At 40.0% G+C, this 17,929-nt stretch overlaps 1 protein-coding gene across 1 annotated transcript in view; it reads left to right on the top strand.

Annotated features, from left to right (window-relative positions):
• Arsb (arylsulfatase B) overlaps window positions 1-17,929 on the top strand; it is a 171,237-nt gene that overhangs the window by 68,666 nt on the left and 84,642 nt on the right. The window contains exon 5 of the mRNA XM_005328991.5: window positions 17,318-17,561. Coding sequence (XP_005329048.1) covers window positions 17,318-17,561 — 244 coding nt within the window. The remainder of the gene's footprint in view (window positions 1-17,317; window positions 17,562-17,929) is intronic.

Here is a 17,929-nt window from a genome sequence, read left to right as displayed (position 1 = left end):
GCTAGATAGAACTAAATTTCTATTATCAGAATTTCTCTGATTTCTATGATCAGATCGTGCCAGCTGTCCAGGTGCCATGTACGATGTTCTGATTTCCACAGAAATCCTAGCCCCTTTTAATTGCCCTCTGGTACTGCAATGCATAATAACTGAAGGACCCCAAAATGGTTCAAGTTTGCCAATCTCCTTATATGCTCAGCATTTGAAAATGTTCTCTTCTCTGCTGTAGTTTAAAGCTAGAAATCCAAAGATGTTGAGTCATCAGCATAGATATTTTTCACACAGCTGCAAGTGAAAATTCACAGTGGACTTGGCCCCTGTTGCTTGTTCTTGGCCATCTGTGCAACGCTCTGACCGTGGCCTCTCTGCCGTGGCATTGACTTCTGACAGGGGCCCTCCATTTCTGAATATTTAACAAAAAATATTTTTCAGATATAATAGATACTATCCTAGAACAAAGATGCTGCCCCTTGTGATTTTTAGGAATAAACCCAAATAAAATATGAAATATAAACTTCCGAATGCTTCAACTCAGCTAAAGCACACAAGCAAGTGCCAGCAACCAGCTGAGTTATGGTGGTTGTTAGAGTTTTATCTCTGGTAACTCAAGACTCCCTAGGAAACATCTCATGACGACTTGCTCCAGTGTGACTGGGCCTTCTATCCCCACTATGAACCAAAGTTCTGGAAGCCCTTTCTAGCATGTTGAGAGACGGAAGGGAAGAGCAGGAGGGGTCAGGAGGAATAAAATGCCCTTGGAAACTGCCTCTTAGTTTCCTTTTGGGAAAATAAACTTGCTGGGTAATAAAAAGGTATAAAATCAACTGTAAAAGAAAGATTACCCTGCTGAGGCCTTTGGCCTCTGAGGAAGGTTCCTTGTCTTCCACAGTCTAGCATGGGTTTGCAGGGCCTCCATGTTACCTTTGTTCCCCAGTTTTCATCTCTGACTCCTTTTTGGCTCTTGATTGTGTACAGTCTTGTGTTTTCCCCCAAGGGCCAGGCCTTTCTATAGATGTGTTCCTGGAGAGCAGAGATGACGTATTGATCCTATTTTGACTATTGCTACAAAAGTGATAATCGTGCCTACCCAGCAGGTCTTTAATTAAGGTATTTCAAATAATTGTTTCCTTTTTTATTCTTAACCTGACATGAGGGTATTACTTATTACGCTTTTGTATTACTTCAGACAAAGGCTTTAAAAAAAAAAAAATCAAGGTGGACATCCCAAGTTCCATTGGTCCCTCCTTATTAAAATCATGGATACTTGTGCTGGATAAAATGGAGTAAGTCAATCAAAATCTGTCTTTCTTACAACTGAAAATTCTGGCTAATACAGAAGGCAACTACCCGAGGCTTCTTAAAAGCAAAAAATAGCAGGTGAGTGGCAAATGAGGAATGAAGTCAGATCCTTACTAGTTACTAGGGGTGACTTCTGTGGGACTAGTTTTTCCTCCTCTATCTCCAGACTTTGACCTAAGGGCAAGTGAAATTATGGAAACAAGTAGCAGGCATCAGCTGCAAAAGCTCCCCAAGTGACCCCCTATTTCAAACCAGCAGTTGAAGAAAAGGATCCCTTGCTGGAAAATATCAGGGAATTCCTGTTTGTTTATTTATTTAATTTTTCCCCCTGACCTTGTCCCAATGGAAGCCCTGGTTGAGGACCTTTATTGCTATTGTGGTGAGGTTTGGGGCATCTAAAACCCAAAAGAAGATCCCTAGTTCTAAGCACAGCAGAGAAAAAGTCTTATTTTTCTCTTTATTTTCTTTTCTCACCTCTCTTCTTTTCTTTCCCCCTTCCTTCCTCCCTCCCTCCCTCCCTCCCTCCCTCCCTCCCTCCCTCCCTTCCTTCCTTCCTTCCTTCCTTCCTTCCTTCCTTCCTTCCTTCCTTTCTCTGCTTTGCTTTGCTTCCAACAGCAGCCTCAGTTATCCAGAAGTGTGTGACTGAATCAGGGACTAAAACCTGAAAGAAACCATGTAAAGGGGCCCTGGGGACACGTGAGTGTGGGAAAATCTAAATAGAGGAAAGAAATGGAGAAGAGGATCCTGAGATGCTGTGTGTGAGCCAAGTCCCAGGCTCACCTCTTTGCTGTGCATATACTGCACAGTCCTGAGGAGGTAAAGCCAAAACTTTGAGAACTCAACTGCCTTGTGGCCACTGCCAAGTTCTATACCAACTCCTGTGTGATGCACACACAGGCAAATCCAGACATCATAGCAGACACTTTACATTTAAGTGACATTAGAATGACTGTCCACAGAAAGTCAGACAAAACTTATGGTCTGAATCTAACTGGATTGAGTGCCTGCACAAACAACAAACAAATATCAAAACCCTTGAGAGGATTTTAACAAGACCTAGAGTCTCAGAACATATATTCAAAATGTACCAGGATACAATCCCAAATTATTCATCATACAAAGAACCAGTACTCAAAGGAAAAGACTAAAAATAAATGGCCAACTTTGAGGTAACCTCAATATCAGAGGTGTGAGACGAAAACTTGCTTGTAGTCATTATCACCATTCTCCATGGGGTAAAGTGGAACATTCTTGAAACGGGTGGAAAGGAGTTCTCACAAAGAAATAGAAACCAAAACCAAACAAATGAATAAACAAAAACAAATGGAAATTGTTTCCAAAGTGTAACTGAAAAATACAGTATCTGAAATTTAAAATACACTGTAGGGCCCAATAACTGAAATGAAGATGATAATGGAAAGAGTCTGTGAACTTCAAGATGAATTAGTACTAACTGCACATCATGAAGGACAGAGAAAAAAAAAGATTAAAAAAAGGCTGAGCTTCAGGGACCTATGGAACATTACCAAATGGTCTAATATTTATGCTATTAGAGTTCCAGAAGGAGAAAATAAATCTTGGTGCAGAAAAAATAATGAAGGAACAGCATCTGAAAACTTCCCAAATTTGGTGAAAGACGTGTATAGATTCAAGAAGCTCAGCAAAATCCAAACTGGATAAACTCAAAGAAAACTACACCAATGTCATAACCAAACTTCTGAAAACCAAAGATGAAGAAAATATCCCAAAGGCAGCATTTCTATTTGGAAGGATTTACCAAGAGAAATGAAAATATGTTCATACAAAAACTTATACACATATGTTCACAGCATCTTTATTGAGAATTGATATAAACTGAGGGGGAAAAACACCAGTGCAACTAGTAAACTGCTCAGTAGCATAACTAATGTTTACTACGTGTTTACATGGGCAAGTTTCAAATGCATTCTGCTGAGTGGAAGGAGCTAGATTCAGACAATTGTACACTGTGATTTTAAAAAACATGACCTCATGGAAAAGGCAAAACTTTCAAGATGGAGAAAATATCAATGGTTGCCAGGGATTAAGGCGGGTGACGGGCTTGACTACAGAGATGTGGCACAGGGAGTTCTCCTGGGGTGATGGCATGTTCCATAGCTGGACTGGGAAGGTAGTTTTATGACTCTATTTGTCAGAAGTCACAGAAGTTGCACACAAAACAAGTGAGTTTTATTGTATGTAAATTAAACAAATGGAAAAGAAATCACCAACACACCATTTCATATCTAATAGGGTTAACATGTTTTCACGACTGCAAGAAGTGTGGAAAAGATTCGTATAGTCTCTTATCTATTTTGAAGTCATTTTCCACTTGATTCCATATTTAACCTTTCAGGAAGCCAAAAAAATGGAATAAACAATGAGGCAGTCTCTTTCAGTACAGACAAAAAAAGCTTTTCAAAAAAGGACTTTGGTGTTTCACATGCCGGGCACATGTTTTGGAGGGTCAGCTTACTACAAAGGCCCCAATGAGAAATTGAGGTATCAAAGTAGTGGGCTGTAAGAGAAAGAGAGACACATTGACTCCAGAAAAGATCTACTGTTTTTTAAAAGAAGTCAAGTCAATGTGATGGACTAATGAAAACAAGAACAAAGAATCTGCCATGTTCTGGAAAGTCTGGGTTTTGATAATTTGATAAGGTGGTATTTAGAATGCCCTGTCTAGAGCAGTCACATATGTGGTACTGAGATGTATCCTTGCCGGTGTTCTGAAATATACATGGAGTGGGCAGGCTGGGATTGTTTCCATGAAGCAGATTGTGTGTGTTCTTGTGACACCAGGAACAGGATTCTTGAATATGGGATTCCTTCTGTAATGCGCCTCTCTTATCCAAAGGGGAAGACAGACAAGATGGGTGCTTAATTGCAGTGAGATTCTACCAGGTGATCCCTGCTGTCCTTTAAAGTTATATCTTTGCTCTGCTTGCTCTTACATCATTACAGACATTTAGTTTATTTCCACTTTGGTATCAGGGGGCTGTTATGAATAATGCTACTGTGAACATTCATCTACAAGTTTTGGTGTAGACATGTTTTCATTTCTCTTGGGTATATACTTAGCTCTTATCAGCTTTTTATACACAAATGTATTTTTTAAAAAACTGTTGGTTTTAAGAAACTTTTGACCTATATTCTCATATTTTTCTGTAAAAGTTTTATAGTTTTCACTTTTATATTTAGGTCTTTGATCCATCTTTCTTTTTAGTTTCTCATACAGTAATGCTTTATTAAGATATAATTCACACAGCACAAAATTCACCCTTTTAAAATGTACAGTTTACTGGTTTGAAGTACATTCACAAAGCTGCATAATCATCACCAGTACCTAAACTCCAGAATGTTTTATCAGCCCCCAAAGAAATCCCATACCCAGGATTTCTGGGTTACTCCCAATTTCCTCACTTCTTAGTCCCTGGCAATCACTATTCCACTTTCTGTATGTATAGATTTTCCTATTGTGGACATTTCTTTTAAATGGAATCATATAATATGTAGTCTCTTATGTCTGACTTTTTTCACTTTCATGGTGTTTTCAAGGTTTACCCATTCTCTTGCATGAATCTATACTTCATTCCCTTTTACTGATGAATCATGCTACTTTTATTGGTGTCTCTTGCTGCAAACATTCCTCATTTTCTTTATCCATTCATACATTAACAGACATTTAGTTTATTTCCACTTTGGTATCAGGGGGCTGTTATGAATAATGCTACTGTGAACATTCATCTACAAGTTTTGGTGTAGACATGTTTTCATTTCTCTTGGGTATATACTTAGGAGCGGCATTGCTGTATTGTATGGGCATTGCTGTATTGTATGGAAACTCTGTGTTTTCCTGTCTGAGGAGTCACCAAACAGTTTTCCAAAGCAGCCATATAATGTTGCATTCCTACGAGCAATGTAGGAGGCTTCTGGTTTGCCCATATCTGCATTACTGCTTGTCACTGTCTGACTCATTTTCTAGTCACCCTGGTGGATATGAAGTGGCATCTCTTGTGCTTTTAGTCCGTACCTCCTTAGTGACTAATGATGTTAAGCATCTTTTCATGTGCCTATTGGCTATCTATCTTCTTTGGAGAAATGTCTATTTAAAATCTGTTGCTTAATTTAAATTGGTTTTTTTGTCTTGTAGTTATTGAATTATATGTATGTTGTAAAATAGGGGTTGGTCAAATGTTTTTTTGTTTTGTTTTGTTTTGTTTTATTTTTAACACATATACATATCCATACTCTAGCATAATTTGTTGCAAAAATTTACCCCCCACACATTGGTTTGTTTGGCACCTTCAATAGGAATCAAATGGCCATTTGAATGTGGTTCTTTTATTGGGCACTTTGTTCTATACCGTGATGTTTTGATTACTATAGTTTTATGGTACTTCTTGAAATGGAGTAGTGTAATTCTTCCAACTTTGTTCTTTGATGTGAAAATTGATTGCAATCCTGGGATTAGCCTCACTTGATCATCCTGGCTGGTGGTCAGAGCCATTCTACCATCCCCCCCCCCAAAAGATGTTCATGTCCTAAAGCCTGGAAACTATGAATATGTTGTTATATGGCAGACCAAACTAAGGTTTCTAGTAAAATGGCCTTAAAACAAGAAGATTATTCTGGGTTATTTGGGCCAGGATGATCACACATGTCCTTAAAAGTGGAAGAGTCAGGCAGAAGAGGAGTTTAGAGTGATAGGTAGGAGTTACACTGAACTGCTCTTGGTGGCTTTGAAGACGGAGGAAGGAAGCTGTGAACATCTCTAGAAGCTAGACAGTCAAGGAAATAGATTTTCCCTAGAGTGTCTAGAAGGGATGCAGCCGTCCACATACCTTAATTTTACCCAGTGGACCTGCATCTGACTTCTAACCTATACAGCCATAGGATAATAAATTAGTGTTGTTTAAACAGTTAAATGAGAGGTAATTTGTTCTAGCAGCAACATGAAGCTAATAGAAGGAAAGTGTCTCTGTAATAGATAAATTTACCTTGTAAATCAGTTAATTGGCATTCTGCTGCTGCCACAACACATTCTGGGCAACAGGAAAATGCAGGAAGCCTCACTGTCCCCTCCCCTCTAGAGGAAGTGCTTTCTACTCTTGGATTCCCATATCCATCGTTCCTTCTACCTTGGATGCTCTCCTTGCAGCAGGGTCCAGGTGTCTTAGGGACACAGCCATGTCCTCTTGCTTTGCTTCCAGTCTTCTTTCTTCCCTATATGGCTCTGAATGATTGTTTAAGCCAAACCTATTGGCTCATTCATTTGCTGACTCTCCATCTCCAGAGGCAGACACTGATAGCCCTGCCTATTTCTTGGGTGGAGTGACAGAAATTACAGGGAATAAGAAAAGCTCTTCCTTGCTATTTGGGAACATCATCTCAGTAGAGATGTGAGGCTCATGAGGCATCCTGTTTCACCTATAATCACTTTCTCTCTTTAGTCTGCGAGCCTATCTTTATACCAGCATATTGAAAAAATTTGTGTGCTTGTCGTTGCTGCATCTGCTGGAAGATGACAGATGGAGAGAGTCATTTTATACTGATGTAGAGTAACATCAGTGACACACTAGGAATATAAAAAGCTTTTTTTTTTTCCTAGTTAAAATATTCTGGGGCTGGGATTGTAGCTCAGTGATAGAGCACTTTTCTAGTTTGTGTGAGACCCTGGATTCCATCCTCAGCTCCACAATAAAATAAATAAACAAAATAAAGCATTGTGTCCATATACAACTAAAACATATTTTAAAAAAAATATCCTTGGGCTGAAGAGGTGGCTCAAGCGGTAGCGTGCTCGCCTGGCATGCGCGGGGCACTGGGTTTGATCCTCTGCACCACATAAAAATAAAATAAAGATGTTGCATCCACTGAAAACTAAAAAATAAATATTAAAAATTCTCTCTCTCTAAAAAAAAAAATCCTCAACTATACCACAAACCTCTTATTGTCTTAGTGATTAGGATCATCATTGTAATTTTTTATTGAAAAATGCTTCATACAATGAATCCTTGATATATATCAGGGTAGATCACTTATTGTTGAAAAACAGATATACTTCATGGTTTACTTTTAAAATTCATGTTTTTCCTTTTCTTTTCTCCTTCTACAGAGCCCATCTCCAGCAATACACATCTTCCTAACTTGCAGATTCCTGCTAGGAAATTAGGAAGCCAGATACCATATATGTTTTTAAATAGTGTCTGAGATTATATATAGGCCCTGAGTTAATCTCTGATTGCTTGAACTTTTATGTGCCTATTGTGGTTCCTCAAGGATGTTTGTTTTGATTTGCTTCATTGTTTGATCTTGTGTTTTTTTAAAATCCTGGTTCATAGCTGTTCACGTCCCTTTGCCTCCTGCTTTGCTTAGCCACTTGCCTCTTGTTAGGCCCAGAGACCCAGGTCCTTTCCCACCTTCTCTTCTCCAGGGGCCTTCACTCTGTCTTCATCTGCTTGCCTGTTTGGGACACCCAGTGTCACCCAGACTTCACCTTCACCCCACCATGCATACCCCGGTCAGAGAGCTGCCGCCAGCTCGTGTGACATTCAGGAAGTCCAGGATTCCAGGGACTCACAGAATTTATTTTATTTTGGCTTAAGAGCGAGTGTCATCTGCAGATTCAAGGAGAATCTTTTTCTTATGCTTTTTTTTTTTTAAATCAACTGTGCATTCAGTATTTGAAATTCTTTTACCCAACTGCTTCATATTTAGGCCCATTGAGTTGCATGTGTCCTTCTTCTGTTGTCCTTCGGAGAGAACAGTGCTGCTGGTCAGCATTCTCGTGATCTTTGTCAGCCTCTCCTGGCATTCAACACGCAAAAGGGAGATCTTTCAGCATTTGGCAAAACTTCAGAGAAGTGCTCTGGGGAAATAAAACTGTCTGTCCACTCAGTTTGGTTTATTGATTTTTCTGAGTAACCCTAAAAACATATATTCCTACTTACGAATTAGAGGTTCAGTAAAAAGTTGGACATTTAACTTGTAGTATTTAACAATATTTAGGTGAAATTCAGAACATTTGGCTTGTATTATTTGTTGGGAAGCAGAAAGACAAATGAAAGGAGTTGACGCTTGGCCAAATAGAATATGCCAGCTTTCTCTTACCACACTCTGAAAAATCATTGACCTCAATTTCCATCTTTCTCATAAATACTTAGTATGCTCATTATTTTGAAACCACAATTCCGCTTTGTCCTATATGTTAAAGAGTGTTTTCAGTTTCTCCTGCTGTCCTTGAACTTGTCAGACTTTCAAATATTTCTGTGGTAGTAATGCTCTCACCTATTACCTCTCGATTTGACATTACTGAAGGAGAAACAGCTGTCTAGTAAAAAAATTATCTGGGCATCTTCAGCAGGTTTTAGGTCTGGAAGGGGAGCTGAACAATTTGTGAGTAAACTATAATATCCCCTCAGGATGCCAAAGAATTTTAGTTTACCCTGAAATTATAAAAAAATCAAGTATTCTTTTAAAATCAAATTACAGGAAAAACAAGGAGGATTTTAGTTATAAAAACAGAACAGAGCAAACATTCAGTACTTTTGCTTACCCTGAATATACCTAATGTGCTTGTTCTGTGCTACTTAATTATGGGGATCTAGCACATGCAGGTTGTACCCAGTGTTATCAAAGTTTTCTAAGTGAGAGGACCTCACAACATTTTATTCTGTCTCAGAGCTTTCATCTGAGAATCTCCAAGATCTGTGACTACCTACTCTTTAAATTTCAGAAAAAAGTTATTTGCCTTCCAATATGTAATAAATTAGATCGCTTTTCTAGTTCCCGGTTCCATTTTAACTTTGAGAGAACAAATGTTTCCAATCTTTCAACAGTCTTTCAAATTCTTTTCATCCTAAATAAATTTTAAAGGGAGATAAAATCTCTTTGGTATCTCATCATTATAAGCAATGACATTAGCCCCATTAAAATGAGGAAATCTTTTCCTACAACCCTTTGTAATCTCTTTCTTTGTAATCCCCATCATGGCTGTTTGGCCTTTCCCTGCATCCATCTTCCTTTATCTTCAGCTCTTTTGGTGGCTATATCAGTGGTGTCTCCCTGCCAAATCCACCCCACCCAAACCTCCTCCTGCTGGCTGGCTCAGCAGGAGTCCTCCCCCTTGCTAGTGCTGTTCATCAAGATGAAAAGTCTGATAGTGTCTGACTGGGAGTTGAGGGTCATAGCACTTGTTTGCCTTGAATGCTGCAAACCATTTGAACCCCCTACAGATATTCAGATGAACATCTGAACAAATATTCAGTTTCTGATGCTTAATTTGAATCCCAGGCTATCATTACTGAATCTCTTTCTTTGGTAACTGGTGTGCCTTATTGAAACTTGTGAAAACAGAAAGGAGTCATCATGAGTCTCCCCCAGTGATAATGGAATTCATCATTGTGTTTTTATGACCCTCAAGAAATTGCTCATAGAGTGGAGCATGTAACCTAGGAGAGACTCTAAGCAGTGTGTGGGAGTGTAGCCATAATACCCAAGTCTAGAATCTATTTGATAAATATCCAGATAGGAGCCTGTTCTGCTCTGCAGTTTTCTGGTGCTGGTGATTATCATCAGTAAAAGTAGCTGATATTTACTTGTGTGTCAAGTACTATATCTAAGGTGGGTATTATTATTTTCATTTTTCAAATGAAGAAGCTTGGGCTCAGAGACTGTGTAACTTGCCCCAGCTCACAGCACTTGTCTTCTATCACTTGAATACCGGGAAGTGGGTTTCACATGTCTCCAGAGAAGGGACCTCAACTCAGGATGGCAGGGTTCTTGACCTATGTGATATAAAAGAATCCCGGCATGCATTGGTCTTGAGGCACAGAGATTTATTTAGGAAGGCATGGATGATGCACTTGAAGGGTAAAAAAGACTGGGGCTGTCTAGAGAGTGAAAAGTAACACCTTGATCTGGGATCTAATATTTATAGAGGAACAGTAGTTAGGGCTGAACTAGAGGCGGAATCAGGGTGGGGTTACACAGATTTACACCAGACTGGTATATGCTACTTTGTTCAACAAGGACTTAGGCACAAGTACGGTAGGGTTGGGAGGGCAGGATGTTAATGAGTTGCTTGTTTTGCATTCTTGAGTTCATGGGCATTTCCTGCAATGCAACAATGCATGGGCATGTTTGTTCTGAGACTCAGTATTTCTCAGTATTCCCAAATTCCTATCTCAATAACAGTCATGAAACAACCAGATACTTTTTTGTTTTTTTGTTTATATCTGGTCATCATTCGAGTTTTCCTTACCTTCTAGCAACAAGGTGTTCTTAAGAATGCAATTAATTAGTTTTAACTAAGAAGAGGCCTTGACTCAGAGCACTATCTACCATGTAACTGAATGAGGTCCTTGAGCCTCCTGCTCCCTGTGCCTGGTGGTCACTTGGCTGCCTCTGCCTCGTCCATCATTCTGGTGTAGGCTCCTTTGACCAGCTGAGCGACTACCTACCAGGAATGGAGAGATCTTATCCCTTTTTCTCACTCACCCCTGAGAAAGAAGACCTTGTCTATCTCTAAGCCGCTATTTCCCTAGAGCTAGAGTAGTCCTGACACCTGTGGAATTCATGACAGATATGTTAGAGTGGAGAGCGAGTTCTCTTCCAGGCCAGACCTAGTGCTTACTGACCAGGTGACAGATTGGACTGTTTGTTCAGGTATTTGTGGATCTGATATTTGCTTAAATCCTCACTGGGTTCCCAGAACCCCCCACCCTTTGCCAGTATCCTATAGATGAAGCAGTATCTGTAGGTAGAGCAACCTCCTAAAAGTCAAGGTCATGAAAAATAAATAAATAAATAAAATCAGTATCATGGAGTTTGCTGGACAAAGACTCAGGGGACAAACCCTGTGTCCTAACCAAGTTAATTTTTAGTACCTTCGATCTCTGTATTTGGTGTGTGGCCAGTTCTCCATTTATTTATTTGGTCTCTTTGGCAGGCCCTGTGCTAGGTCTTGGGAATACAAACAGTGAGCCATTGTTCTTACCCCTTGAAGAGCAGAATTATGGGGAAGACAAAGCCACAAACAACTGATTAGCAATGTACAGAGATAAGTGCAGTAGAGATGATGTAGATAGCGTGCCCAGTAGTACAGAGGAGAGAGAAAGACTGTGGGGGAACAAGCAATAGGTTCACGAAAGATGTGACTTTTAAGCAGGGGCTTAAAATTTAAGTCTGGCAGGAAAGAAGGGGAAGGGCATTTTTAGGCAAGGGAGCCAATGTGTACAAAGGCTAAGCAGCAGGAAAGGAAATGATGTATTCTAATACAGGAGAGTTTAGTCCTACGTGACTGAAACATATGGCATGCTTCATGGGCAGAGGCAGGCATTGATGCCCAGAAAGTAGGTTGGGACCAGATGTGACAGATTGTGTTGGCTAAAGTTTGAACTTTTTCCTGATTGGAAATAAGTCAGGTCTTTAAACGTGAATGTGGCCTGGTTGGTTTATAGATTTACAAAGACATCTCTGGTGGCAACTTGAAGCACTGTAACTTGCATATCACCCCAGAAGCCCGGGTGGAGGGGGGAAGTCTAACCCAAGATAGTGGGGCTGGAGAAGGGGGATGGATTGGAAAACCATTTTAAAGTTAGACTTGGCAGAATTGAATGCACATTCATTGTACATTCATTTCAGTCAGAGGTGATAGAATGCAAAGTAAGAAGGAAAGAAGATGTGAGAAGAAAATTGAGTTGGAAGATGACTATTTGGGTAGGTAGATATTTTCTCTGAAGTCTTTTAACAGGAGAGAATTTACCTAGTTTCCTTAGATAATTGCTAAGACATATAGTAGTTCTCCAGTTTGCATTTTAGTAACTAAAAAAAATAATTTGAAAAAATCAACCAGCTTTTTTTCAACCAGGCAGATGATATTTGGGGGAAAAGAGATGTCTTTTTTTTAATATTTATTTTTTTATTTGCAGTTGGACACAATGCCTTTATTTTATTTATTTTTATGTGGTGCTGAGGATGGGACCCAAGTCCTCGAATGTGCTAGGCGAGCACTCTACCGCTGAGCCACAACCTCAGCCCCCGACTTCTCTTTTTTGAAAATGCTGTTGCCTGCTCATCCTTGTCCCACTTGCACAGTGCCTGGGCAGAAAGAAAGCCAGGCCTGGTGGGAGGCTTCTGGAGCCTTCCTTGCCTTTCCTTCCATGATCCCAGATTCAGAGTGAGATGGAGGTCTTGGGGAAGCCCAGGCTGAAACATCCTTGGGGCAAAGAGGCAGAGGCACATGCTGATAGTTCAGGGAGGCCTTCCACAACCAAGCCCAGCATTAAGTTATTTGGGGAGTGTACTAAGAATTAACGTTGTTGTCATGGTTTCATTTTAATTTTTATCAGCTGGATACAGATTATGGCTTCACTGTCATATGCTTGATGTTTTTGCTCAGATCTTTGGCTAACCAATGTTTTTCCATGACTTTTTGACAGTTATTTTTGTTCAATAATGAATAATAAAGTGAGATTTACAATCTGCATATGACAACATTTATTTTATTTTGACATTTCTTTTCTAGACAGCAAAGATTTTATAATTAGGTTTTCCCTCTGCCAAAATGTTCTGAGAAAACTTTCTGGGGGTGGGGGTTGGTGGGGAATAGTTCCATAGCTTCTTTTGCTAGCGGGAGTCATCTTAATTTGATTTGAAAGCTTTTTCATAAATCATTCAGGAAATAAAACAAAACTTTGTCTTGAAAATGAGTTCTTAACAACAACAAAAAAAATTAACTCTGGCCAAATAGAAAATTAGGAGGGAGAGGCAAAAGAAACATGTTTGAAATGGTGGTAGTTCCATTATTAGTTTATTTTATTTTAGTTGTTGTCAGACTTAAGTGAGCAACAATCTAGAAAAATCCCTTCTACCATGTTTTATATGACCTTATTTTATTCTTTAAAAAAAATTTAGATGTAGATGAACACAATACCTTTATTTAATTTATTTTTATGTGTTGCAAAGGATCAGCAAGCACCCTCTCACTGAGCCACAACTCAAGCCCCTGAGCGTATTTTGTTCTTGCTGAGTTTTATCTTGAACTCTTTGAAATACCCAGGAGACTGTACTAAAACTGATGGACGGCACCCTGTTTTCATGCATTTAACTGACTAGAGACTAACATGGTGTACTCTGCTTCTTTATTGGTAAGTGGCAAGGGCCAGCCAAGTGCCACCAGTGGGGGCTGAATTGCCCTTTTCCTGCAGTCACATCTGCAGTTGGCTCTGTGAGGGGAGAGTCAGGAGAAATTGCAGGGGTGTCAGTTGACAGTGCTTTCTCTCCGGAGGGTTCTTAAAAAAAAAAAAAAGATTGAGGAAGCCATGCCGATAACTGATGATAGAATCAGTTATTATTGCTAATGGCAAAAACATCGCTGTGAATTAATTGCAAAAACAGTCCACCGACTGCATCAGCGCCCTTTCCTCGTGACACATGGAAATGTCTTCCATCTCCTACAGTAGCAGCAGTGGCCAAATTCTCTTTACAGCCCAGATAATTTTCCTTTCTGAGTCATAACTGAGGGGTTGCTCCTAGACTCACATTCCAGAGCCACTCTTATCCCCATCATCTCCGCTCTTATTTCCATCACCATCATTATCCAGTATTTTTTATTGAGCACCAAATATGTGGAACGAAAGACACATTATCTAAACAGAGACAACAGGCATCTCCTGAGGCATCGAGCCAGTATAGTTGATAGCAATCCTGACAACAGGGGTAGAATGTAAGCATTTCCTTCCAGTGCACGTATGCATTGCACAAAGGGTTCCATTTTTAAGTTTTGGCACGATGGTTGTGGGTGCCTGATACTCTGTTGGATATTGAATGTGAAATGGAATGTGTATTTCATAAACTCACTTGGGTGGCTGATAAAGAACAGATGCAGAGAGACTTGAGGAAAGGGTTGTATGTCTGGGATAGCAAAGATGAGATTGATTGTCACCTACCCACAGTTGAAGAAGCGTTGCCATCCCTCATCTAATCTAGCTCAAGGCCCCTCTCCACTCCTGAGAGGTAGGGGCTCCATCCCAAGCCCCCTTAGCAATAGAGCCTGGATTTTCTTCCCCACCAGCACCAAAGGGAATTAGCGGGACCCTAGAAGAGCTCTCTCTCCTTCTGCTATCTTGTAGGAAGAGTGCACTCTGCTGTGGCTAGCCAGCCCTGTGTCTTTCACAGGGACCGGAGGGCTCATGAGGCCTTCGTATGTCCCTGCACTGGGGACATTAGCAGTTGGCACTGCAGGAGCAGAGGCCTGACTGTCACACAGGCCTGGTTGGAATCCTAGCTTTTTCACTTAGTAGCTGTTTGTCCTTTTAAAACCTGATTTGTTTTTTAAAGCAAGAAAATAATTATAAGACAAGATTATTATAATTACCAGTACTGGATTATTATATCTACTGGAGTTGTCGTAAATGTTAAGAATGACAACAGTTGTTACCATTTATTTATTGAACACTTAGGTTATATCAGGGGCCTTGTCCAAAATTAACATAACTGGTGTTATTTTATTCTTACCATAATACATGAAATAGGAATTATTATCTCCATATTTAAGATGAGGAAACTGAGATAGCATATTGCCCTGGCCACACAGTTAATAAGTGTCTGGCATCATGTTTCAGTTCCATGTCTGTCCCACCCCAGGCTCTATGAGATAATGTGAAAGCCAGGTGTTAACTTGGTACAGAGATGGAGCTTAAGAATGTTCACCTCTTTCCTCCCAGGTACACACCTGTGCTATATCTAGTAGTCCCTACATAGCCACAATTTCACTTCTACAATTTCAGTTACCTGCCATCAACATGGCCTAAAATAATTAAATGGAAATTTCCAGAAAAAAAACAATTAATGTTTTAAATTGCACACTGTTCTGCATAGCACGATGCCGTCCTGTTCAGTCCTGCCCAGGACATGAATCATCCCTTTGTCCGACATATAGTGCAGTAAGATTTTTTTGCGGGGGGGCGGTGGTTACTGATAATTGAACCCAGGACCACTTTTCCCTTGAGGTATATCCCAGAAAATTTTTTGCTTTTTAAATTTTGAAACAGAGTCTCTCCAAGTGTTGAGGGTCTTGCTAAGTTGCTGAGGCTATCCTTGAACTTGCCATCCTCCTGCCTCAGCCTTGGGAGTCCTTTGAATTATATAGGCAGGCGCCACTGCACCTGACATAGTATAGTAAGGTTTTGAAAAAGACCACATTGACATAGCTTTGTGGGTTTTGTTTTGTTTTGTTTTTGTGGGGTCACGCTATGCTATCCGGGCTGGCCTCAAACTCCTGGGTTCAAGCAATCCTCTTGCCCCAGCCTCCTGAGTAGTGCGTATTAAAGACACGTGCTACTGTGTCTAGATTTACATAGATTTTATTACAATGTGTTGTTATAATCAGCCTATATTATAGTTACCACTAATGTCTTACTGTGCCTAATTTATAAATTAAACTTTGTCATAGACATTTATATTTAGAAAGAACAGTACATATAGAGTTTGGCACTTTTCGTGTTTCAGGCACCCATTGCGAGTCTTGGAATATATCCACCAAAGATAAGGGAAGACTACTACCTAATTTCCATAGAGGACGTTTGTCACACTGCCCTCATGTGGCTCATCTGGACAACAGTGTTTTTGTTTATTTGTTTCCCTAAGAACAACTTGTATGCAAATAAGTGTAATTTCAAATGTATCTCTAAAGTCTCCTAAGTATATGGGTACTTTTGAAGCTAATGTGAGTCTACAAACTCAGTCTACAGGAAATATCACTGTTATTTTCTACAGTTCTAACTTATGTCTAACTCCAAACCCTCACCTGGCTAGTAAGATACCTATCTTTAGTCACTCAATCCTTACCAGTGTCCCCATCTCCTCTGTTGTCTTGGAAGAGAAACCTTCTCTTCCCTGGCTTTGCTGTCCATGAGGCTTTGTCTTGACATCTTATCAAGCAGGGAGGAAATATTCTCAAAATTATTTTTCCCCCTGACTACTTTATTTACAGAGATATTTATAAATCAATGGAGAAATCTTTAGCTTTCACACTTAAGAAAGAGTTCAGATCGGCAGGGAGTGGAATGTTAATTCAGTCACCAGTGTAAATGTTCATAACTTTTTCCAAGAAGAATATTGAAAGGTCTGTTGTCCTCATTCTCAGGAGCTTTAAGTCACTAAGTGACACTCCCCCAGTTTTCCTTTATGTGAGCTGAGGCTCACCTGGACTCATTCTCCTGGGCTATACAAAGTCACACACGTGCACTTGACTTAGCTGATAGTTTTTGCCTGGGATAGATGCCTGTGTCACACAATCAGGGGACTGTCTTGTTTTTCTGGGGCCCTATACTATACATGAAGGACATGTGCCATGCTGGACCATGGTTATGTCTGCGTAATGGAGGGCAGTGTTGGGTGGGAGAAAGGGAGTTAGTAGAGGAAGGTAAGGAGCAGTTCTTATTTTTATTCTTCAAGTACCATGTAATAAGAGTGTACACAGAAGCCTTCTGTTCTTGAATGTATTTGAGAATTAACATTGTCTTCTTCCACCTAAATAACCAATAGAGAGTCTCCAAAGATCATGAGTTCATTTGGGAGTAGAGGAGCTCACCATGGGAATATACATGTCAGAGTAAACTATGAGAATATTCAAAGAGGTTGAGGCAAAGGGACATTTTTAAATGAAAACTGAGGATTACATACGTGATTTTCAAACAACAATCCTTGGCTGCAGGAATCAGTAGCAAGAATGACACTGGTCCGAGGTTGTTCCCACAGTTGTTGGTCAGACGTTCTTGCAGTTGTTTGCAAAAACATGGGTGGCCTTTGTGCAAGGCTGTGGTTCTGGCAACGTCTTTTGTGATAGTTCTTGTCATCAGGAATATCTGGATGAGGTTCCCCTCCTTTTAACCTCAATTTTGTTTATTGTAATTTTTGTTTGTTAGGGTTTGTCACAAGCTTGTTCATTCTGATAACTTTCACATCCTCATGCTAAGACCTAATTATTTTTCAGACAATGGAGGGCAGACCTTGGCAGGGGGCAATAACTGGCCCCTTCGAGGAAGAAAATGGAGCCTATGGGAAGGAGGCATTCGAGGGGTGAGCTTTGTGGCTAGTCCCTTGCTGAAACAGAAGGGTGTGAAGAACCGGGAGCTCATCCACATCTCCGACTGGCTGCCCACCCTCGTTAATCTGGCTGGAGGACACACCAATGGCACGAAGCCTCTGGACGGCTTCGACGTGTGGAAAACCATCAGGTACTTGCCTGCCCTGTCCTTTTCTTCCCAGGATGTTAGGGCTAGGGATGTAGCTCAGTAGTAGAGTACTTGGCTAGCATGTGCAAGACTCTGGGTTCAATCCCTAGCACTACCAAACACACACACACACACACACACACACATCTTTAATAACAGGTACTTTCACTTTGTCAAACCTTTAAAAATCAAGTTGTAAATGTTTATTACAAATTTAAAATGAAGTTCTTTTAAAAAATCTCAACTTGACCAGATATGAAACAATTTTAAATCCTTTAAAGATTTGTTGGTAGGAAAAGGACTTTTAAAAAATAAATGTGTTTTGGGTCTCAGGACCAAAAAAAGAAGATCTATTTAGAAAAAAGTGTTAA

Source organism: Ictidomys tridecemlineatus, chromosome 1, assembly GCF_052094955.1.
Source record: "Ictidomys tridecemlineatus isolate mIctTri1 chromosome 1, mIctTri1.hap1, whole genome shotgun sequence".
In the NCBI taxonomy this organism is placed as follows: Eukaryota; Metazoa; Chordata; class Mammalia; order Rodentia; family Sciuridae; genus Ictidomys; species Ictidomys tridecemlineatus.
The sequence above is the reverse complement of the archived record's forward strand: the minus strand, read 5'-3'. Positions and strand labels throughout refer to the sequence as shown.